This window comes from Perognathus longimembris, chromosome 19, assembly GCF_023159225.1.
Source record: "Perognathus longimembris pacificus isolate PPM17 chromosome 19, ASM2315922v1, whole genome shotgun sequence".
Taxonomy (NCBI): Eukaryota; Metazoa; Chordata; class Mammalia; order Rodentia; family Heteromyidae; genus Perognathus; species Perognathus longimembris.
This window is the reverse complement of record NC_063179.1, coordinates 29,035,865-29,059,694: the sequence shown is the minus strand read 5'-3', so window position 1 is coordinate 29,059,694 and position 23,830 is coordinate 29,035,865. Positions and strand designations below refer to the sequence as shown.

At 39.1% G+C, this 23,830-nt stretch overlaps 1 protein-coding gene across 1 annotated transcript in view; it reads right to left on the bottom strand.

Moving 5' to 3' along the window:
• The window catches only part of Emb (embigin), a 41,441-nt gene extending 18,095 nt beyond the window's left edge, over window positions 1-23,346 (bottom strand). The window contains exons 1-2 of the mRNA XM_048368420.1: window positions 23,140-23,346; window positions 13,236-13,325 (exon numbers count right to left, since the gene is read on the bottom strand). Coding sequence (XP_048224377.1) covers window positions 13,236-13,325; window positions 23,140-23,257 — 208 coding nt within the window. The 5' untranslated portion in view covers window positions 23,258-23,346. The remainder of the gene's footprint in view (window positions 1-13,235; window positions 13,326-23,139) is intronic.
• Between the last annotated feature and the right edge of the window lie 484 nt (window positions 23,347-23,830).

Sequence of the window (23,830 nt, the reverse complement as noted above, 5' to 3'; positions counted from 1 at the left end):
GTAAGCATAAATTTGGTTTTCTGAAAGAATGTTTCCTGCATTAATAGGTATTGGATTGATAAGTTGTCATTTATACTTAAGAATCTGTAAGAAGCTGGATAAAGACACAGATGTGATAGAATTTACGTAAGGACCGTACAGGTTTGAGTTTTAACTCAACCTGAAATGTCACTATGGATTTATGCTGGTTATGTCCCCCTCCGAAAAGGCTCCAGTATTGAAGACTTGGTACGGAGCTGGTAGATTCAGTCATTCAGAGGTGATTTGATGATGAAGGCTCTGACCTGACCAATGAGTTAATCCATGAGAGATTCATGAGATGGCATCGCTGAGCAGTGATGGAAATGTCAGGAGGTAAGACCTAGCTGGAGGACATAGGCTATTTGGTGTTCTGCCCTGTAATGAAATAGCTTGTCCCTGGATCTTCCCTGCTCCATGCCCTCCAGCCCTGATGGTCAGTCTGACCATGGCCCAGAGACAAGGGGACTAGTAAACCACAGACTAAAGCCCTTGAAACTATGAATTAGACAAATCCTTTCGATTAGCATCATCTTATGTGTTCATATGTACTTAGCTATTGAGCTACTGTGATCTTCTGCTAGGACTATCCTAGACATGTACTATTATTACCAGTGAAGGAAACCATAGAGTCTATGTTTCTTTGGGTCTGGCTCACTTCAATTAGTATGATTTTTCCCACTTCAAGTTATGGAAATAAGTGATTTATTATTGTTGTTATTTTCAATGTACCATGTGAAATTGTGCCTTTTTCTTTTGTCTTTCTTCCCCATGGTTTTACCCCTCCCCAAGTCACTATAACTAATTCTGGTACCCTGGGTATTGTACATATGTTCATCAGAACTAGGGAAGGGGGACATCAAAATGGAGAGACAAAGGGTAAAAGGCGAACAATGTAACAGCAATACTTACAAGACAATATGCTGTAAACCAGCTGTGCAATTGGATGGGGGGGAAAGCAATTGGGGATGGAAGAAAGTGGGAGAAAAATGAAGGAGGAGGTAATAAGTTTGATCAGAAATGTACTCACTGCCTTAAGTATGAAACAGTAACCCCTCTGTACATCACTTTTTGAAAATAAATTAATTAAATAAATAAACCCTTACTCCTATAAATTGTTTCCCTAAGGTGTTTATCACAGCCATGAAGATCTAGTGAAGAATTAATACAAATATTGCCCTCAGAAAGAGGGGGAAATTTCAGTTCCTGAAATCTCCTAGCTGAATAAACAGAGCATCTCCCCAAATTGCTACAATTCAGTTGTCCTAAAACCCCTCCCCAAGAGCACTCAGAGAAGATCAGCTCTTATCACTAGAGAATTCTTCACACCACACCTGAGCAAACATTGTCACAAAGCTAGCAGGTTTCCTACTTAATCTCCTAATTTACTCAAAGATAAATCAGCTTCCCCTTCCTCTACTAAACTCCAATAAAGATGAGCCCAGATATTTAAGTAAATGTCAGGATCGGCAATTTACACTTAAAATTACAAAGCTTATATGTGTAAACTAAAACTCTTAATCTCAGGAAAATGGAATGCTGAATCATGGTTTTGAGACCTAGGAGGGTGGGGGAAAGGATGAAGCAAGGTTCACTGACAGGCATCTGTTCTGAAGGGCCTGCACACTGTTTCACCTTGGACGAAATGAAGAATATCAAGATGGCAGAGATGGAATACTGAAAAATCAAGGGCCAGTTTTCTTAGGCTGCCAATTAACTTTTCAATGTTTAAAAAGATGAGATACAAAACTAAAATCCTAACTACTCCTTTGAGTTACTTTTTTCCCCCTGAGAACTACTATGACAGGTGTGATTAAATCAGTCCCTTTCTTGCTAATCCTTTTTGTCAGTTTAATTCCTAGTAACTAAGAAAAGTGCTTCTTCCCCCATAGTTTTTCACAATGATGACTTATACTCCTCAACAACCCCAATCCCAGAGCCTGTAGCTGAGATGCCAAGACCCTGGGACCAACCACCATGATTTATTTACTGGTCAAATGCCAGATTTCAGTTGGTGTCACGCTGAGTGAGGATGATTAAATGCCTCCCTTACCTCTTTTTCTTTAATCTTTAGGCTCCCAAACATTAACTCCTTACACACATACACACACTTATGGAAGATGTACAATGCTGATTTAAATTCTGAACAATGGTTTAAAAAAGAAGTATCAAACATGCAAGTGGATGCTAACTGAACCACTGGGTAAAACAGAGGAAGTGTAGCTCGTACACTAAGCATGATGTCACAGCTGCTGGATCATGGATCCAGACATTTCTCATCTACCACAAATATGAGAAATAGCAGGAAACAGACATCAACCACATCCATCTAGATTTTGGGGGGAAAACTACAGAAGTAATGTGATCTGGGTTTTTCAGTAAAAAAAAAAAAAAAAATTTGAAAATGAGGAAGTTGGCAATGCTTGGAAATGAGAGTAATGGGATACTTTACCAATAATCATATATGTATGTATGAAAAGTAAAATTAAACTGTAATGTTTCAGGCTTCCGTATCTGTCCTTATTATATCTGGAAGATTACAGAAAAGTAGAGCTTCTGTGTAAATGTAGAAATAGTGGTGCTTACAAGAGTCAGAAAAAGGAAGCATGTTTGAGAGAGAGAGCACTGCACTACATAGGCCCATTTCTTCTTGTGCAGAGCCCAAATATACAAAGAAATACACGAGAACACTCACTACTTTTCATTAGATTTGAGACCTCCTAAAATGCAAAGTGTGCAAGCAGGGAAGTACAAGCCAGCAGGAAGTGAGAACATGCTTGACATAACTGCTGTCTAACTGCAAAACGGCTGAACTGAATTCTAGGCTCAAAATTAAAAACAAACAAACAAAAACTAAGGTCAGGTTCAAAATATACGGGGGGGTGGAAATGGAGTAAGTAAAATTGAAAGAATTTACACAACTCAGCAAAATTACTGAGCTGAGTGCCATCCACATGCCAACAATTATACTAAGTATAAATAATGAGAGAAAATACTATATTCATTCCTAAGGGTATGTTTGCTGCTATGTTCTCCATGTGTGCATTTAGCTCTGGGATAAAACTTAGTTTTACCCTTTACTTTTTGTGCCATCTCTTGGCAAAACTCAGCTAATTTTTAGTTAAATAATTAATTTAGTTACCTGCTTCAATAAATTTGCTGCAGCCTGTCTTCACCCCATTCCCAACTTAATATAGTATATTCTAGAGTCTCATCTCATCAGAGAAAAGGCTTTCATTTATGTTAAAAACAGCTTAACTACTAAAACCTGATGGTATTTATTCAGAGTTCAAATTCCACATACATGGTTTCTACAGAAGGTTAGATACTGCCAGAGACTTCCCATTCCTTGAAATTCCTTTTATTTTGCTTCACTTGTAGTTTTTCTACTTCTGCGTCACCATTCTAGCGAATTTCCAACACTTTCCTGGCTACATAAAATGCTACCAACTACTCTTTTGAATGTTGTTGCTCCTTGGGTTTGTTTTGGGAGTAGTTGTGTTTTCTTCTTTGCCTCTTGGTGGTACTTAGCACTGAACTCAGAGCTTCACAATTTGCTAGGCGAGCACTGTACCACTTGTGCCATGCCCCTGAGACTTTTCTTGTAGTTTTAGCTTTTAGATATGGTCTCTCACAACATTGTCAAAACTGGCCTCAAAGTATCTATCCTTTTATCTTTATCTCCTGAAAAGCTAAAATTACAAGTGTGAGCCACTATACCTCTCTTGAACTTTTAAGATAGCATCTCTGACTTTTTTTTTTAAACTGGGGCTGGCCTCAAATACTGAGTCTCCTATTTCTGCCTCCTGAGAAGCTGGGATTATAGGCTCATACCACCACATTCGGCACTCTCTGGCTTCTTTATTTGTCAGCTTAAAATATTGTGTTCAGTTCAATGATCACTTCTAATATCTAATAACTTCTAACTTGGAAGAGTCTAGACTTAATTCTTGATCTAGGTCCATGGCTCCACATGTCTACTGATACCTAAAAAGCCCATGAGTACTGAAAACTGTACGCCTGAGTTAGTAGGTCCACTAGACTTCCCTTTCTTTTGGCCCCCAATACTGGCTCATTGTACAGAAGCATTCAGTCGATTTTAACCTCTGCAACATCAAGTTTGCTCTGTTTTCCCAGCTTCATTCACTGTAATTCTTCATTAACTTTCACTAGGCCTAGACAAGTGACCTAATATCTCTGGGCTACTTTCTCTTCTCCATCTGTTTTTATATAACAAGATATCAAAATTATGCTTCCAATTATTTAACTGCTATCCTTAAACAACTTTCACTTGTAAATCAAAGTATCTGTAATGAAAACCACCGTTTCCTGATTTGGCCCATTTTCTTGACCTATAAATTGGGACAATACATGTCTCATAAAACTGCACAAAGAACCACAGTACAGCAAGCAACCATCTCTGGTAAGCTCTCATTTCCTTTCACCATTATCTTAATTGGGGAATGTAAGAAAAGCCATGGTGCATAGTGTCAATAGTCGTGGGTTGATGACATCACTTCATCTTCACAACAGTTCCCATAAGGTAAGAACAATTTTTCAGGGAAGTCCTGGGTGAGTCATCAAGACACTAGCAGAGTTGAATGTTAAATTTAGATGGGGCTAAGACCAGACTCTCCTAATCTACACTACAAATCAATTCTCAAAGACACAGAACTTTTATGACAAAGGGATCGATGTCATCACCTTCAAATGTTTTAGTCAAGATTTTAAGTTAAAAAGTATTAACATCATTATTATTATATTATTATTAATGGCACAGTATAGTCAATATACCACTGTGAACATAAAAGAGTTGGAAGGTGTGATCAAACACATTTAAAACACATTTTCAATTAAATGCTTTTTTAAGCTAAAAAATTTAGCCACACTGATAACTTTCTTGTGTCAGGTCATTCACTGAGTCTGTTATTTCATTGTTTTCTGCAATATTTCTGCAGGTTGGGGATTTTTGTTCAGCCTCAAAAATATGTAGAAAGTTCTGTTTTTTTATTAATTTACTTTATTGTTATTATAGAGGTGATATACAGAGGGATTACAATTACATTAGTCAAGAAAATGAGTACATTTCCTTTATACAGTGTCTTCTGTTCCCTCACTCTCTCCCAGTCCCTCCCTCCCATCTCCACCAGCAAGCTGTATAGTTCACTTTTATCAATGTCCAGTGAGCTCCACTGCTGTACTTTTTCACCATTTTCCCTCGAGTTCTGTACCCTCCCCCAATCCTTCTGAAGATGTACATGTGAATACACCATACATAAAGAAGACAGAATCATCAAAAACTAAAAACTAACAAAAAAGAGGTCTCTTGTTTTCATATCTTAGACTTCATTTCAGTATATTATTTTATATAAATATGAAGAGGCACTTAGGCATTACACATTTGTGTTTCTCTTCTAAGAGTATCCTCTTTTGTTCTCACTATGTGTGTCTGGAATTCTGTATAATTTATCATATCCCAGTGCAATTTAGATCTAATTTCTGCATATCAGAGAGAGAACATGCACTGTTTGTCTCTCTGACCTTGGCTTACCTCACTTAATATGATTTATTCTAGCTTCATCCATTCCCTACAAATTGCATTATTTTATTCTTTCTAATGGCTTTGTAAAATCCCATTGTGTATAGGTACCACAGTTCTGGAATCCACTCATCTATTGTGGGGCATCTGGGTTGTTTCCATATCTTGGCTACTGTGAAGACATATCATATTTTTTAAGTCTTTTGTAGCTAGCCGACAAATGAACATGAGTTCAACAAACAACATTTCCCAAACATTGCTCAAGAGCAATGCACTTCTGCTATTCTAAGGTTTTGCATAGCATCCATGACATCTACATTTCTAGGATTGCAGAAATTCTCCCAGTTTCTGAAACATATTACATAAAGATTTTTCTTAGCTGGACATTATGGTACATGCCTAAAATCCCAGCAGGTGGAAGGTGAAGTCTGGTGGATCAGGAGGCCAGACTAGCTTCATAATAAAAGCCAACTTCAAACATAGAAATAAATAAAAAGGTCAACAGTTACATTATATAAAGAGAGAGGGGGGACATAAATATATGCATACACAAAAGTCCAACTCTATAATACAAATTAAAATAACAAGGCTATGGCTTTTAACACTGTATAGCAAAGACCAAAACTCCTAATAATATGAAGTGCTAGTAAGTATGTAAGAAAGTTGTGTTCAAACCTGTGAACCAGGGGAAAAGCAAACTGTCCAGTTATTTTGGGGGAAAATTTCAAAGTGTCTACTAAAATAAAGATGCACAATTCTACATTCTGGTATTTGCTCTGGAAGAACATTCAAAATTATCCCAGGAAGGAATGGTATCTGTTGCTATATGAATATGTACATAAGCACATATATATATATACACACACACACATATATATGCAAACTCATTATAAAAGTGTTAGTGAACTGATATATCCTGTATATATAAACTGAAGAAGTGTACCCCCATATACTATATGGCTACATCCCCAGCAAGTGATATTGAAGGACAAAAAACAAATTTTAGCACAATACTTAAGAGATATTTACTGCTAATATTAAAGATTCCAAGTCCTACTACATAGTTCCTATGGGTAGGGACTGGTCTAGTATAGCCATATGCACACAAACATACACAGTTGTCACCCCTATCTATGAGTATTATGAAAATATTAAATGAAAATCCAGAAACAATTTCTAAGTCCCACCAGAGACGTGAATGTAATCATCCTTCTTTAGAGTATGTCAACACTGTATTGACTACCTGCCTGCTAATAATCTGGCAGCCATCTTTGTTATCAGATCAACTGTCATGCTACAAGGCAGGACTTGTGTTCAAGTAATCCTACTTTATTTATTAATCTTGGATCCACAAGGCAAGAGTAGCTGTACCAGCAATTCAGATTCCAGGTCAATTATGAGGCATTTCTTGTCACTCTCAACCCTATGTAGTAGTTCTACAAAAGGTAAAAGCATTATAGATATTTTGAGATGCTACATCCAGCAATGTATTACACTGTACCACTATATGTGGTTTTATTAGTTATTGCTAATATCTTCCTTCCTCATATTTGAACTTGGGACTTGGGACTTGCTAGGCAGGCCATTTTCTGCTTAAGCTATACCTCTAATCCTTTCTCCTTTCGTTATTTTTAGGATGGTCTGGACAACCTAGACCATGATCCTTCTATTTGCTGATTAACAGGCATGTACCTTTATGTCCAGGATTTTTTTGTGGTTTGTTTGTTGTTTTCATTTTTTTTTTCCTGTAGAGATGTGGTCTAGTAAGCTTTTTTACTTGACCTGGCTTCAAATTGCCATCCTCCTGATTTCTGCCTCCTGAGTGGCTAGCTTTACAGGAGTTAGCCACCAATGCCTGCACACCTTAAATCATAGTTTAAATAATGCATTATTATGTAAACAGAATGTAAACAGATGAACAGCATTGTTTAGGAAATCAGGACAAGCAAAAGCAGCTGTTTACATTCTGTATATATGCACATCTTATTCTGCAAAATTCTTAACTCACAGTTGTTTTCAATACATAGATTAAAAACCCAAGGATCCAGGGGACTGACTATACATAGGGTTCAGTACTTCTAGTTTTGTGCATCCACTAGAGCTCTTGGAATATATCCCCCACTAATAACATGGAGAGGGAGCAACTGATCAAGTCTCCTAATAACAGCATAGGGATGGACTGTAACTCAGTGATAGTGTGTGTGTCTGGAATGTGAAAGGATCTGGGTTCTATTCTTTCTTTGTACCACCAATTTTTTTTTCCATCAAGTCATTTAAAAAAATGTTCCTATAGGGTGTAGTATATGAAGTCGCATGCACTATATTAACACTATATAGATATTATGGATACACACACACACACACACACACACACACACACACACACACACAGAGGGAGAGAGCCTGAGAAAGGAGCATTACAAATGGAGGTTGCCACTAAAGAGCCAGACATTCAGAGCAGCAATGAGGCTTTGACTTCATTTGTAAAGTTGTCTTTTTTCTCACAATATACTATTTCTTTTGTTTTTAACATTTCTACTTTCTTGTCTGTCCCTACAGAGACTTCTAGAATGTCTCAACCTTTTGCTCCTACGCTAGCTGTGTTAATAAGGCTGCTGCTCCTTTCCTCCAGTTCTCAAGATGGAACATGCCATCAGGAGGACATCACACCTGCCAGAACTGCCCATTGCATTCCTGTGGATGGCTCATCACCAGGGCTGTTTTGTGTTCTTTCTCAGCTAAGAGTCGCCATATAACACATGTAAGGTGACTCTGCAATCCAAATCTCTCGTCTCTGAATCATCACATGAATCTTTCAGGGTCCTTCTTTTACACTTCATTACTATTATTTGTAATGACTGATAATAATGGGAAGTCTTGTGTTTTTCCATAGAAAAAGACTATCACAAAGAAGCCAACTTGTCATCTCTTTGTGCTTTCAGCTGACTTTTTTCCAGTTTGTGTCAAACCTTCCACTGTGCTTGTAACCTAGGAAGGATCAGCTTTCCGGAAGTTTCCAGTTCCTAACTTCTATCTCCCTGCACAGATGCAATACTGTGCACTTCTGCAGTCTGAAAGCTGAAGTGCCCCACAAGTCTCCAATGCCTGTAGCCTAGTCACTCATGGAGTACAAACTGCCTTTACCTTTCTTGTACACTTACATTTAAGAGAATATTTAATATATATTACACATCCCCAAGGATGACAAGAGAGTTTTCATATTCATTAACTAACTGGAATGCTGGAAATGTTTTCATATTGTTTTTAATGGATTCACACTTACTTACATGATTACAAATAAATAAAGCCCGAAACAGCATCTCATTATATGATTATATGTTGAAGATGTAGCTTTTGCCTTAATTTTCAAAGACAGGCAGGATGAGAATACCAGCAGCAGGGAGAGAAAGGTGGGTTTTGTAACTGGCCAGGGGAGGCCTGGTGGGAGGGCCTTAGCTCATCAGGTGTCCTGCCAAGGGATTAGGTAGCTTTCCTGGAAGCTTCAACTTCTGAAATATTACTATGAAGGGGGAAGTCCTGGGGCTCCATCTGTAATCCCAACTGTGAGGAAGAAGGAAATCTGAAAGATAATTGTTTGAGGCCATCAGTAAAAAGAACATGTATCCTAGTCTAGTTGGGCAAAAGCTTGAGAGTCTATATGAAAAATAACTGAAAGCAACAAATCCTGGAAGTGTAGCTCAAGTGGTAGAGCCTAGATATGAGACTCCTAAGTACAAGGGCCAATATCACAAAGAGGAGTGGTAGGCAATCCTGGCCTCCCCTCTACCTCTGTTCTTGGTTCAAAATGAGCTGTTTTTTCTTGCATGTGCTCTGCCATCCTCCAGAGGGGCCTTGCTAGAGCTTGTGCCATGCTATTGGGACTCTGAAGCTACAAAACTTGTGAGCTAAATAATTCTCTTTACTTCGGAAGTAGCCTGCTTTAGGTATTTCATGGTAGTAACAAGAAATGAACTGATACAGTTTATTCTCTTCTATGTGTACAGCAGTGAGGGTACACTGGAGATAAATTTGTTGTTCAGAGGACATTTTAGCTATGTCTACTGGGTAAAGGCCAGTGAACCTGCTAAACATCCTACAAAGCCTAAGGCAGCCCTTAATAATAAAGAACTGCTCCCTGAAAAACATCAATTTTTCTGCTGCTTAGGACAAACATTGCCTGCAGCTGCTGTCATACTGCTATGGTGGAGCCTCTTCCAGCATCTCTATGGCTCCCTGTGAAAATCAGCACTCCCGTTTTTCTTCTCTGCTTCAGCTTGCTGAACGCCTCTGAGAAGTATAAATATCTGTGTCTCACAGGAACCATTCTAGAATCTTCTCTGGAGGCCAAATGCAAGGCTGTCTCACAGCTTTTTATCTTCTCAATCACCTGTGACCTGAGTGGTCCTCCTGCCTCCATCTGGGTCACAGTGCTGGCTTTCCTAGTAGATTTGCATTTGCATTTCTGCACCTCCAGTGTGTGTTCAGGCTACTTCCTCTCTCACCAGGACCTTGCTCAGTCACCGGGTCATATCTTAGCTGGCAAATACAGTGTGCCACTGAGTCAACAAAGTTGCTGATGGCAATACCAACAGGTTGTGTGAGAAAATGGCCAGTTGGTGTTTTGATTTTAATATCATTGTTTGAACTATAACACATTATTGAGTCAGTAAACAGTACAATATGCAGACGACAAGAAAAATCATTGACAGTAACAACATGGAAATACTAATGATAGTAACATACATATTAATTATCAAACACTGATATTAGAAAAGTTAACAATGGTGTTCATTACTCAAACATCTGTTCTGTATACCTGGTGAAAGAAAGAGAAGAAGAGGGCAGGAGAGAAGAGGAAGAAAAGAGGAAGGGAAACTTTTTAATTCTAGTCAGATCAATGGTACTTTTACAAATTCAACATTCAAGAAGTGCAATTGCTCATATGACCTACAAGGGTTTCAGATTATTAGAATCGCTTTATTTTCATAGTTTTTGAACACATCATTTCACAACTGCCTCCATCTCCTTGAAATATTCATAAGGGTTTGAACAAAATAAAGAAATACATTAGTCAGCCATTAGACATACCACAAAGTATAATGATTAAAGGCATTGATTCTGGTGCCAGATTTACAGGGCTCAAAATCAAGCTCCAACCAGAGACCTGGAATCATGATCACTTAATCTTTTTGCTTTTCTTTTCTCATCCCTAAATTACAATAATAATAATACTCATTATGTACATGGTATATGATTAATACCATGAATTGGTTAAGTAAATAATTCATATTATTTTTAAAATATTAAGTAGACATGTAAGCTCTTGGGAGTCAATATATTCCCCTAGGCACAAGGCTAGTGAAGTTCCCACTCTCATCAAGTAAATGTACTGAGAGTATCTAAGGTCTAAATTTGTAACTAAGGCACTGTATATAACTCATGCTAGGAAAAAACAAACAAACACATACACGCAAAATTGTGATCTAGTAGAAAATTTTAACTTCTGAAATGGCCAGAGATAAAAAGAAATAATAAATAAAAATAGGGAAATGCACTAACTACTTTTTTGTGTGTTGTTCAGCTATGAGTCTGGAACTCAGGACCTGGGCAATATCCATGAGTTCTTTTGCACAAGTTTGGTGCTCTACCACTTTGAGCTACAGCTCCACTTCCAGTTTTTAAGTGGTTAGTTGGATATAAGAGTCTCAAGGGGATTTTTTTGCCTGGGCTGACTTTGAACCACAATCCTCAGATCTCAGCCTCTTGAGTAGCTAGGATTAAAGGCATGGGCCACTGTTCCTGACTACTAACTACTATTTACAGATAAACAATAGTAATAATAGTAGCATATCAAACTAGCAATGATAGGACAATATGAAAATCTTCACAAAGTTCATTAAAAGCCTTACTGGTGCAGTAAGGACCATCATGGCTCTTTATAAGCTCCTAAGACCACACTTTTGATAAGACAACCATGTAATGCAACCCCATGTTTCAACATTAAGGTTAGGTCTTATTTATTTATTTTATTTATTTTCAAATAAAACCAAATTCTATTCTACTTTTAAGAAATAAAAAAGGCTTTGTTTCCTAAAAATCTAAATAAATAAAGAAGGAAAATACACTGTAGCAAAAGCTCCAAATTTAAGATCTTCAAGATATTCAAAATCAAAGAGAAAAAAAAAACATTTGTTTTGGAAGGAAGGACAAAGAAGCTGGCAGGACTTGAAGGGAAAATGAGTAATCAAGAGATTGTAGCTAAATAGCATACTCAAGCTGCATCATTGACAGTTTGCTAAGACATAGGGCAAGCTGAAGTGCAGGAGTCCATGAGGAAGAGAAGTGCTAGCACAAAGTTTCATCAAATCAAATGAGTAGGTAAGTAATGCACAACTGTAAACACCTGTTCTCTTTATAAGTGTAGGAATACTAGTTTTATTTGCATTACTAGAATAAAAGAATAGGAGTTAAACCCTCTAAACACCATAAGCAAATAGTTAACTTCTTACTGGGCTCTGAGTGTTAATGCATTGTTTCCAGGCCCCAGTTGTCCTGGGTGAGTGAGAAGTGACCTCCTGGGCACAATGGCAGAGTCATCAAAACATTGGCAAAGTTAAAACTACTCATGATTCTCTCTTTAAAAACAACCTATTTAAACTTAAAGAGAAAACCAATAACTAGAACTGGCAGAAAGAAAAAAGAAGTAACTACACAGTAATAGTGTCATTATTTTTTACAAGAATAAATTTCTAATACTGGGATAAACATATCTGGAAAACAAAAACAAAATATTTACACCAATTTATAAAAACATTCTACCACAATGGAAAGGGTAATATTGATCAATATGAACTGTGTTCATAAACTGCTATGTCGACCTGAAACCCCCTTGTGCAACTAAATAAAGATAATAATGTTCTTACTTAAAACAAATAAAATTGTTCTACAAAGATGCTTAGCAAAATCATTCCACTGACCTCAAGCCAGGGTACACACACATACATGTACATTCGAATCATTCAAAGTCAGAAATAATTAATAATATTGTGAAACATTTTAAAACCTAACACAAAAGGGGAAAATACTACTTGTTAATTTCACACACAGGTTTAAACATTTTTAAGTTGTAATTATGATATTTTATCTTAATTGGCCTCAGGTTCCTCACACTAATTTGAAAAACTCTGTAGTTACTTTTGATTGGAAAGCAATTCCGAGAAATGGTAAGGCCAAGTGGAGTGTATTTCTGGCATTACTTGTTTCCCACAGCCCTGTCCCTCAATCCTGGGATGTCATCACTAGTTTCTCTTGCTGATATGATAGCTTTCCAGGAGATCCACTTATGACCCCACTGCAGAGTGGTCTTAAGGGAAGTAATTCATGGGAACTGACAAAAGAGTAAGAATATCAACAAACTAAAACCAATTTCCCCTTCTCTTCAGCATATACCCCTCTTCTAGGGCTTTCTCAGGTCTAACAGATGTAGAATAGCTTGTTCCTCCCAATCACACAGCACACTGTCCTTCTTAAATTCAAGACATTTGTGTAAATTATCATATGGTATTCCCAATGACCAGGATCAGATATTTGTAGGCATGGAGACAAAACTCAGTAGCTTAAGCTAAAACTTTTTTCTTTGAGCCCTATGTTGACAGTATTTGGAAGATGAGATATCTACCTGTCAGTGATAAGTTATGAATCTCCAAGGGAAGATTAGAGTACTTCGACATCATTTCATCCCGAACAGGCAGACTTGTAAATGCTGAATCTGTTTAGAGAAAGAACACGTACCAACACTCAGTACTTTGCTCAATGTCACTCCTTTAACATTGATCAACACACACTGTATTTATACTGTTTTGTTGAATGACGACTTATTTTTATTAAAGATAATAAAAATATTTTTTAAAGTAGTTTAAAATAGCAAAGAATTACTGTGAACTGTTAATAATAATAATAATAATAAATAAAAAGGCAGCCAAGTGTCAGTGACTTACAACTGTAATCCTAGCTACTGAAGAGTCCAAAGTCTGGGGGCTGGGAATACGGCCTAGTGGCAAGAGTGTTTACCTCATATACAAGAAGCCCTGGGTTCAATTCCTCAGCACCACATATATAGCAAACGGCCAGAAGGGGCACTGTGGCTCAAGTGGCAGAGTGCCAGCCTTGAACAAAAGAAGCCAGGGACCAGTGTTCAGGCCCTGAGTTCAAGCCCCGGGACTGGAAAAAAAAAGAATCTCAAGAGGCCAAAATCTGAGGATCACAGTTTGAAGCCAGCCTGAGCAGTAAATTCCCTGAGACCCTTATCTCCAATTAACCACCAGAAAACCAACAATAGCGCTGTGGCTCAAAGTGGCAGAGCACTAGCAAATGAGCTCAAGGACAGCACCCAGGCCCTGAATTCATGTACAAGGACCTAAAAAGAAAGAAAAAGAAAAGGCATGTAGAAGTTATAACTGGGGCTGGGTGGCATTGATCAAGATGGGTTGTACACGCAAATTAGCATACTGAACTGAAACACCTTGAACAACTACATAAAGATATTTCCTTTTAAATTAAAAATAAAATAAATATATAAACCTAAATTAAAGTAAGTAGATAAGTATCAATGTAATTATATAACCCAAAAATATTTAGTAATGTATTCAGCTATTAAATGTGGCCAGATTTGTGGGGGTTCTTTTCTGTTTCTTATTTAAATTTAAAAAGCTGATATTTTGGATATATTTTTCCGTTGAATAAAAACTTCATAAAATTGTAATTTCCTTACAAAACAGAAATGAACACTGAGAAATTAGGTAAGAATGACAGAAAACGGAAAGTATGAAGAGGCAAAGGAAGAAGTACAGAGGGGGAGGGAAGTAAAAAAATTAAACTGGAAATGTTGGGCACAGGACAGATAAAGCAAAATGTCTGCAGACTTATGTTATTTGTTTTCTGACTACCCACTTCCCATTTCCTGGCACTTCCCTCTTCTTTTAAAAACTTTCATGAAAAAATCAAACAGGTTTTACAAACAAGACCACACTAAAGCTACCAGCACAACCATGCTCATTGCAGTGGTATTTACCAAAGCTAAAATATGGAAACAACCCAGATACCCCTCAGTAGATGAATGGATCAAGAAATTGTGGTATATATACACGATGGAATTCTATGTTTGTATCAGAAAGAATGACATCACTTCATTTATAAGGAAATGGAAAGACTTGGGAAAAAAATCATATTAAGTAAAGTGGGCCAGACCCAAGGAAACATACACTCTATGGTTTCCCTCGTTGGAAATTAGTATATGTCTAGGATAGTCCTAGCAGATGATCACAACAGCTCAGCAGCTATGTACATATGATCACATGATGAAGCTAAGCAAAATGGACTCCAAGTTATGGAAACAAGCAGTTAATCATTGTTGTTATTTCTAATGCACTATGTGAAATTATTTCTCTTTTGTTTATCTTCCCTATGGTGTAGGCCCTGTAGTCACTGTATTTGATTTTGGTACCCTGCGTATTGTATATATGTTTGTCTGAATCAGGGAAGGGAAGGGAAAGATCAAAATGGCAAGAGAAAGGGTAAAAGGCGAACCAATGCAATAGCAATACTTACAAGATAATATTTTAATTTTTAATTGTAATTAAGAAATAAGGGGCTGGGGATATAGCCTAGTGGCAAGAGTGCCTGCCTCGGATACACGAGGCCCTAGGTTCGATTCCCCAGCACCACATATACAGAAAACGGCCAGAAGCGGCGCTGTGGCTCAAGTGGCAGAGTGCTAGCCTTGAGCGGGAAGAAGCCAGGGACAGTGCTCAGGCCCTGAGTCCAAGGCCCAGGACTGGCCAAAAAATAAATAAATAAATAAAACAGGCGTGCATTTCTCCCTCTTTCCTTCCCCTCAGAGCTTCCTTTTTGTTTTTATATAGTTTACTGCTCTCCTTTGACCTTAGGGTATCAAACATTACCTCCTGCAAAAATTAACCCAATTTCATCAGACAAGTCATGGCGAGGGAGATCTTATTAATATAAATCTGGCTGCATTCTTCAACCTTCCATCCAATTTAAAAACTGGTGTTCTTTACTGCACTTAAAATAAAAATACTACACTCAGATATTCCTGCTACAAGATTAGAATTCTAAACCTTTGCTTTACAGCATAAAAAAAAATGTTATCAAAGCAATCCCCTTGGTTGCTTCAGTTTTACAGATAGCTTTTCCAGTGCTATCTAAACCCAAAACATATACCTAGCAAAATCTAACTCTCTACCAGGCTGTGTTTCAAAGGTTCACTGATTTCTAATATTCCTTTGGAAACTGGAATGTGCTTTCTCATACTATCATCTTTAATAACACACTTAAACTACTCCAGTCTCTGGAGAAATATATCTGAGTTTCTCATTGGACTGTCTAGAACTGAAAACCTATTTTCTACCAAAATACAATACTCATTTATACTAATAGTCACATCCTCTCTTCTCCCTCCAACACACACTACTAAAAAAAGGCTCCCGTCAACATTCTTAGTCCTAATGAAAATGATTTTTCACTTACCTGCGCATAGATGACTTAGAAATTGCATTAAAGAAAAGCTATCTCAGGGAAGTTAAGGAAGATACCACTTCTTATGAATGAATGAGAATCCAGTAGTGAGGTTCAACATCACATTACCTAAGTAAGCACTCTATCACTTGAGTTTTCTCTCCAGCAACTTGGGCTTTGACTATTTTTCAGGTAGGTTTTTATGCTTTTGCCCAGGATTTGCTACCACTGTCAACTCTCCTACTCCTGAAATTGGGTCTTGCTAACTTTATTCACACCTTTAAACGGCCTTGAACTGCAAAAATCCTCCTATCTCTACTCCCAAGTAACAGATTACAGGATGTGCCACTATGCCAGGTATATGTGGGTGTTTTTGCTGCTACCTGTAAAAGAATGCGAGGTAGCAATTTTCCAGAAAGAGTTAAGAAAGGGGTGATTATGCTAATTTCAGGAATGTATGTTATGGTCAATATACATGTAACATTCCTGAACTAGCTCTTTCTTCAAATGAATGAGGCTTCTGATGAAAGCTAGCCATTTTCAGTTGCTAGTGGATATAGTAAAAGCACAATCAGACATCCATAAGCCTGATGCCATTTTTACTTACCCTAACTTCATAAGCCCTTGAGAGCCTCTATCAGCCTCCACTTATCACTGAACAAGCAGGTACCATGTGTAATGATGACTATTTTTGCTCTGGGATGAGATCCTTTCAGAGAGGCAATGTACACAAATATACACCTTAGTGAAAAAGTAGGGCAAGGATGAGCTAGAATAGTAAAAGCGAAAAGCTGTTTGTTTGGATGAGTTATTATTTTTAATAAAAAAAAACTGAGACTAAAAACCTTATTGCTTTCAGTAGGACAGTTGGCAGAAAGCTGACTTAGCTAACATTGATGTGTAAAAGAAATTGGTAGGAGACTCAAGCAGAGGTGATTTGAATACTTTCCTGAAAGGATTAAGCTGAGTCACCAAACAGAAAGATAAAATAGAAATAGAGGATTTTGTGTCCCAGTCCCACTTCTGCCAGTAACTTGCTACTTGGGGTTTCACACTGTGATCCAGGGAGCTCAGGGCTTGCATGAGGACAAACCTCTACCACAAGCACATTCCATTAGGGAAAGAACCAAGACAGTTGTCTAAATACTGAATCTTGAGGTGAAGATTATACTCCCCCTCCCCCTTCCCTGACCATTTCTGAAAGTTTTGCACCTGGCATTCTTTTTTTTTTTTTTTTTCCCAGTCCTGGGGCTCGGACTTAGGGTCTGAGCTTCTTTTGCTCAAGGTTAGTACTCTACCACTAGAGCCACAGCACCACTTCTGGCTTTTTCTGTGTATGTGTGCTAAGGAATTGAACCCAGGGCTTCATGCATGCTAGGCAAGCATTCTACCACTAAGCCACATTTCCATTCTTTTAGAGATGCAAAAATGCTACCAACAGGAAAGAGTAACAAGCAATGGCTCTTCTAGAGTAAATGTTTTCCTCCTTCTTCTGGGGAGATGGGGCATGACAGCCCTATACCCAACTTCTACCTGTTAGGGCTTCATGAGAAATAACAAAACTATCTCTACTTTTTCACATTTTAGATACATGTCAATACACTTTTAAATGGACATGACTAGAGGAGCTCCCAGTTTATGTCACTAACACTTTGAAATCAAATGATATGCATGTGCTGTTATATCTACTAAAAATATTAAGAGAACATTTTCACACACTCTACATTGGGGCCTTATTTAATTGAAGTGTGCTGCAAGATGAGGAAAAAAGTACAAATTAATGTTAGTAAATCACACTGAGTTTAAGATTTAAGACTGAATAAAAATTTAATATCATCTCCTATAAGAATATGGGAGATAGCTTCCTTTTAATATCCTCTCTTCATTTTTAATATCATCTCTTCATTATTTTTTAATATTCTAAGACTTCATCTGTAAAATTGCATAAGCTGGGACAGAGGCATAACTCAGAGGCAAAGTGATGGCCTTGTAGACACAAGGTACTGGGTTTGACCCCCAACACTGAAAAAGAAAGAAAGATGGGGGGAGGAAGGAAGGAGTAAGGAGGGAAGAATGGAAGGGGGGGAGAGAGAACAAAGAAAAGATGTAAGCTATTATTAAAATTAAAGTTATCATTCTTCATATCTCATCTACATATGGTTGCTCTCAATATTGCATACTGAAAATTAGTTAAATCTTCATTTTAACATTCTTGATACCTAACATTGTAAATCACATGTAACTCAATCAGAAAAACACTACAATTCAGAAATACTGCAGATATATAGACTGTTTAGAAAACAAATGTTTGGAAATAAAAATAGATTTCCTCAAGAAAACTATATTAGTCACCGGTGGCTCACACCTGTAATTCTAGCTACTACTGAAATCTGTGGATCTCGGTTTGAAGCCAGCCCAGGCAGAAAAGTCCCTGTGAGACTCTTATCTCCAATTAACCATTCAAAAAGCAGAAGTGGCACTGTGACTCAAAGTGGTAGGGCACTAGCCTTGAGCAAAAGAGCTCAGGAACAGTGCCCAAACCCTAAGTTCAAGCCCCACAACTGAGGAAAAAAAAATAAAATAAAAGAAAGCCATAATATGGCATAACTAAATTTCTCAAATCTCCATTTACCAAGTAAAGTAATGTTATGAACAATGTATTTAGATTTGTATTTCTAGGTCCTAACATATCTAGAATGACTCTCTTTAGTCTGTCAACTGGATTAGAAAATTTAAAAAGAAAAGAAAAAGGAGGAAAGGATGTTTTGAGTTCTGGACGTTACAACCAGAGAGAATTTGTCAAGAAAAGAGGAAAGAAAGTTTGTCAAGAAAATAAGTTATTAATCCTGACAGAGCTATTATAAGTCAGCCTTTATGAAACAGAGACAGATAACAGTCCTGATAAGGAACTGGTATTTTTTGTTGTTGTTGTTCACACAGAACAGAACCTACTGGACAAAACAGCCATGCATTGATTAATTAAAAAAAAAAACAAGACAAAAAAATAAACAAAAAAGCTGGGTGCTGATAGCTCATGCCTGTAATCCTACCTACCCAGGAGGCTGAAACCTAAGGATCATGGCTTGAAGCCAGCCCAGGCAGGAAAGTCTGTGGACACTTAAGTCCAATTAGCCACCAAAAAAAAAAAAAAAAAAAAAAAAAGGCTGGAAATGATGCTTTGGATCAAGTGGTAGTTGCCAGCCTTAAGCAAGAAAACTTTGGGACAGCACCCAAACCCCTAATTACAAGCAAAATGTGTACTCTCACATTATTTTATAAAACATTTTCATTAACAGCCCCATGACAAAGAAACATCCAGGCAAAGATGTATACGAAGCTAAGTTGAGAAACCTTCATTCTTAAAGTTTACTTCACAATCACAGGCGCGCACACACACACACACACAATCTCTAGTGTCTTCTACTGAGAGGGAGACTAACACAGTGTCACTAATGTGGGCAATCAATAACATTCATCCCAACAACTATTTATTACTAGCCAGTTTCTGTGGGAAAGTAGTGTAGAAAGAACAAAGATAATCACAGTAGCAACAAGCCATGTTCACTGATTGAGAATCCCAACATTTTCAAAGAACACACTGCACTATTCCAATTTTTTGCAATAGTGCTAAAAATAATGCTGAATGAACCCCATTTATGTTCTCCTATTTAATTCTCCTATTTCTCTTGTTTAATTGAAAAAAAAACCTTGGATGAGTCAAAGTAAATTCCTGGGGCTAAACTTAGGCCAGGACACAAACTGCCAGCATGGCCTTCAGATCAAAGGAAACATTTAGCTTCAACAATTGCAAATACTCCTTGCCATGCCAAATTATCTCTGAGACAACCAACCACTGTGTTTTCAAGAAAGGCTTAGAAGTCAGACTGACCTATGCTCAGTTTCCTGCTCTACTGCTTAACCAAATACAAATATTTGGGCAATTCTTTATTCTGGCCCCCAAATTTCTCATTTGAAGGCCAGAGATAATAAAATTGATTTCATCAGGCTATAAATTGCATAGTGCAGGGGCTGGCACACTGTTGTTTTATAGCAAATGAAATAACAGATACCTGTTTTTATTATTGAAATCTGCCCCCAAAGTCTTACTTTAACATAATACTTATCTCCAAGTGGGTCAAAGCATCTACGTAAAAACTATATAGGGGTAGGTTAGAGATGAGAAGATTCTGGTTCAGAGCCCTTTAACGAAACTGGTGAGATTCTATAAAAACTATATAGGGGTAGGTTAGAGATGAGAAGATTCTGGTTCAGAGCCCTCTAATGAAACAGGTGAGATTCTATCTCCCCCAAAAGAAGCAGCTATGTAAGAAGTAGAGGGAGGACGTTTACAATCCAAAGTCATCCATGGCAAAAGTGTGAGTCCCTACCTCAAAAAATAAAGTAAAAGAGACAAAGGGTATGATTCAAGTGCTTTCTTAGTAAGCATGCAACCTTAGTACCACCAATAAATCCAACAAAATCTGCAACACCTTGTAGCAAACAACCAGATGAATATCATACAACTCAAGACAGAATCTAGAAAATAAGCTGTAGTTGCCTGTCCATTTCTAATTCTAGCTTAAAGTTAGATGCTAAGGCATACATTTCATATATCATAATTCATAACCTGAACCCAAGCAGAGCTATAAGGACATGACTTAGAGCATGCACATACTTTCTACTCTCCCTGGCATCACATGTATTTCCATCTACATTTATTCCATGGATTTTTTTTCCTTATACAAGGAAGCCAGCTGTGTATTATTAAACCTAATGCCAACAGAATAAATACCTAACAGTGCATTATCTAAGTCACATCATTTCACAGAAGTGATTTTCAACCTGTTTTACCTCACATGGGAAGTGTTGAAAACTGCAAATGTCCAACAGGCACTGGAGACTCATGTCTACAATTCTAGCCACATGGGAGACCGAGATTGGAAGGATCATGGCTTGAGGCCAGTTCAGGTTGAAAAATTTACAAGACTAATTTTCAACTAGTCTTCAGCTTGATGGCATAGGGTACACCCATTATACCAGCTACAACCTGAAGTGGAACATAGAAAGATATCACCCAGGTGCATTCTGGAGCACGAAGCAAGACCCTATCTCAAAAACAGTAACAGCAACAATTAGAGCTGGAGGCATGGCTGAGTGGTAGGAGGGTATGCATGCTTTGTATAACTTATGTATGCTAATAAAAAAAAATCTTTAACAAAAAAGAAAACCAGCAAAAATAAGGGCTTGAGATGTGGCTGAGAGGTAAAAAGACATTCACTACAGTACAGAGCCAGCCACCACCCCACCCCACTCCACAAAAAACCTAACTAATATCCTGGCTGGATCCCAGGCCAAAAAATGAACCTTTTTGATGGCAGAATCCAAGTATCACTCTCTTTAAAGCTCTCTCATCATTCTGATAAAAATTCTCACCCAGCTGGGAATATGGCCTAATGGCAAAAGTGCTTGCCTCCTATACATGAAGCCCTGGGTTCAATTCCCCAACACCACATATATAGGAAACGGCCAGAAATGGCGCTGTGGCTCAAGTGGCAGAGTGCTAGCCTTGAGCAAAAAGAAGCCAAGGACAGTGCTCGGTGGTCCCTGATTCCAAGACCCAGAACTGGCAAGAAAAAAAAAAGAATTCTCTCCCCATGTAGAAGACCAAACCACTATGACTAACCAAGAATGGAGTGACTCTCAAAACAACAGTTTGGGGCTGGAGCTGGAGTCAGGAAGCACTTGCCTGCCTGAAGGGATAAAGGGGAGCAGGCAAGTAAATAAGTAATATTGTGAAGTGAATGACATATGAAAGAATCAATGATAGAAATGCAGGGATACCCAGAAAGTAGAAAATGATTCATAAAGAGTATGATGGAAAGGAGTTGTGGGACAAGAAATGGAGAGACCATGCAACCCCTAAGGCTTTGTCTGAGTTATTTCACAACTACTCCTTCTCAACGGTATGTACAAAAACATGAAGTCTTGCTCTTTGATCATCTTTTCTTCCTTACAATATGTTCAAAAACTCTACAAGCTAAACTCTCAAGAAAACAGTTTCCATAAAAAGGTTAAAAACCAAGCCAGGCACTGGTGGCTGACACCTGTAATCCTAGCTCCTCAGGAAGCTGGAATATGAGAATTACAGTTCAAAGCCAGCTAGGACAGGAAAGTCTGTGAGACTCTATCTCCAATTAAGCACCAGAAAACCAGACATCAAGCTGTGGCTCAAAGTGGTAGAGCCACTAGCCTTGATCAAAAGAGCTCAGAACCAGTGCCCAGTCCCTGAGTTCAATCCTCCTGGTGGCCAGTCTTTACCAGTTTGGGATGTAACTATTCCCTTATCCTTCCTACATGTTAACACTTAAAAGATTTGTGAACACAGGAGAAAGCAAGTCACATGGACTAGCTCTGACACAAAATGTTGCCAAGTAAAGAGTCAGGCAAAAAGGCCCCCCCCCCAAAAAAAGTGGGGGGATGGGGATTGATACTGTCTGTACTTAAACCCCTCTGTCAAAGTGTTTTAAACTAGCAACAAATTGGTCAAGCTTTGCTTAGTTGGTTGGTTGGGCCTGGTGCTTTGTCCACTCACCTTTAAAAAAAAAAATCTTCAAAGTTAAGCACTGGCGAGGAGGAGGAAAGGTGACATTTGAGCCTTACGGTCCACTCAAGCCAAGGGAGTTGGCCTTGAGAATGTGACTTAGAAGCAAGCCACATTAGCAAAGTCCCCACGGCCACGTCACGCTCTAACACCCTCTACCTAGGAAAAAACCTAACCCTGTCCTAAAACCAGCGCCCCCCTAACTTGCCCGGCTCTAGTCATTCCCGAATCTCCCCTCGGAGCAGCCCAGCACACGGATCCCCAGTCTCACATCCCTTCCACGGGTAACCCACGCCCAGCCAATAAGAGGCCTCGGCCGCGGCTCCTCACCCGCCAGCATCCCGGCGCCTATCCCCACCACCCGGGTCCAGGCGCTCGCGATTCCCTCCGCACTCGAAGGAATCGGGGGTCACGCGCCCCTTCCAGGGCGCCAGAACACTCCACACACCTGCGGGGTCCCCCGAGCTGGGGCGCGTCGCTGCCAGAAGGCACAGGAGGAGGAGAAGGAGCCCGGCGGGCGGCGCTCGGGTCGTTCCGGGGCCCCAGAGACCGGTGAGCGCGTGCATGGCGCCTGCAGGTTGCCTGTGGTCCCGATGGAGGTGGCAGCTTCCCGGCGGTTCCCGGTTGGCCTCAAGAGTCCCGGCGCACTGACTGGAAACCGAGAGGCTGAGGCTGATCCCCGGCACTAAGGTTTAAAGGCAAGGCGAAATGGGAGGGGCCGGGCCGCGCCGCCCTCCTCCCCCGCGAGGCGCTCGGCGCACCCCTGGCAGGCCCTGCCTTGCGCCCGGCCCCCATCAATTATGCAGCCCGCAGTTGGCTGCAGGCGCGCCGGATGTGCGGTGCCACCTCCGTGTCGCATCCTCTCCAGCCCCCTCCCTCTCTGAGCTCCCAGGTTGGAGAGGGAGCGACGCTGGCTAGGTAATGGCTAACCCATTGCTTTAGGGATTAGAATAAAACTCCCTGCAGACTGCATCCACTGCAAAGAAGTTTCCCTTATTCGCCTTGGCAGGACAGACCAAAGAAAGAGGACACTTCTCCCGAGACTTGTTTGAACTTCTGTCTTCAATTGGATTTTGTGTGTGTGTGTGTGTGTGTGTGAGTGTGCACGCGTGCTTGCCACTGGAAGACACGATCCAGCT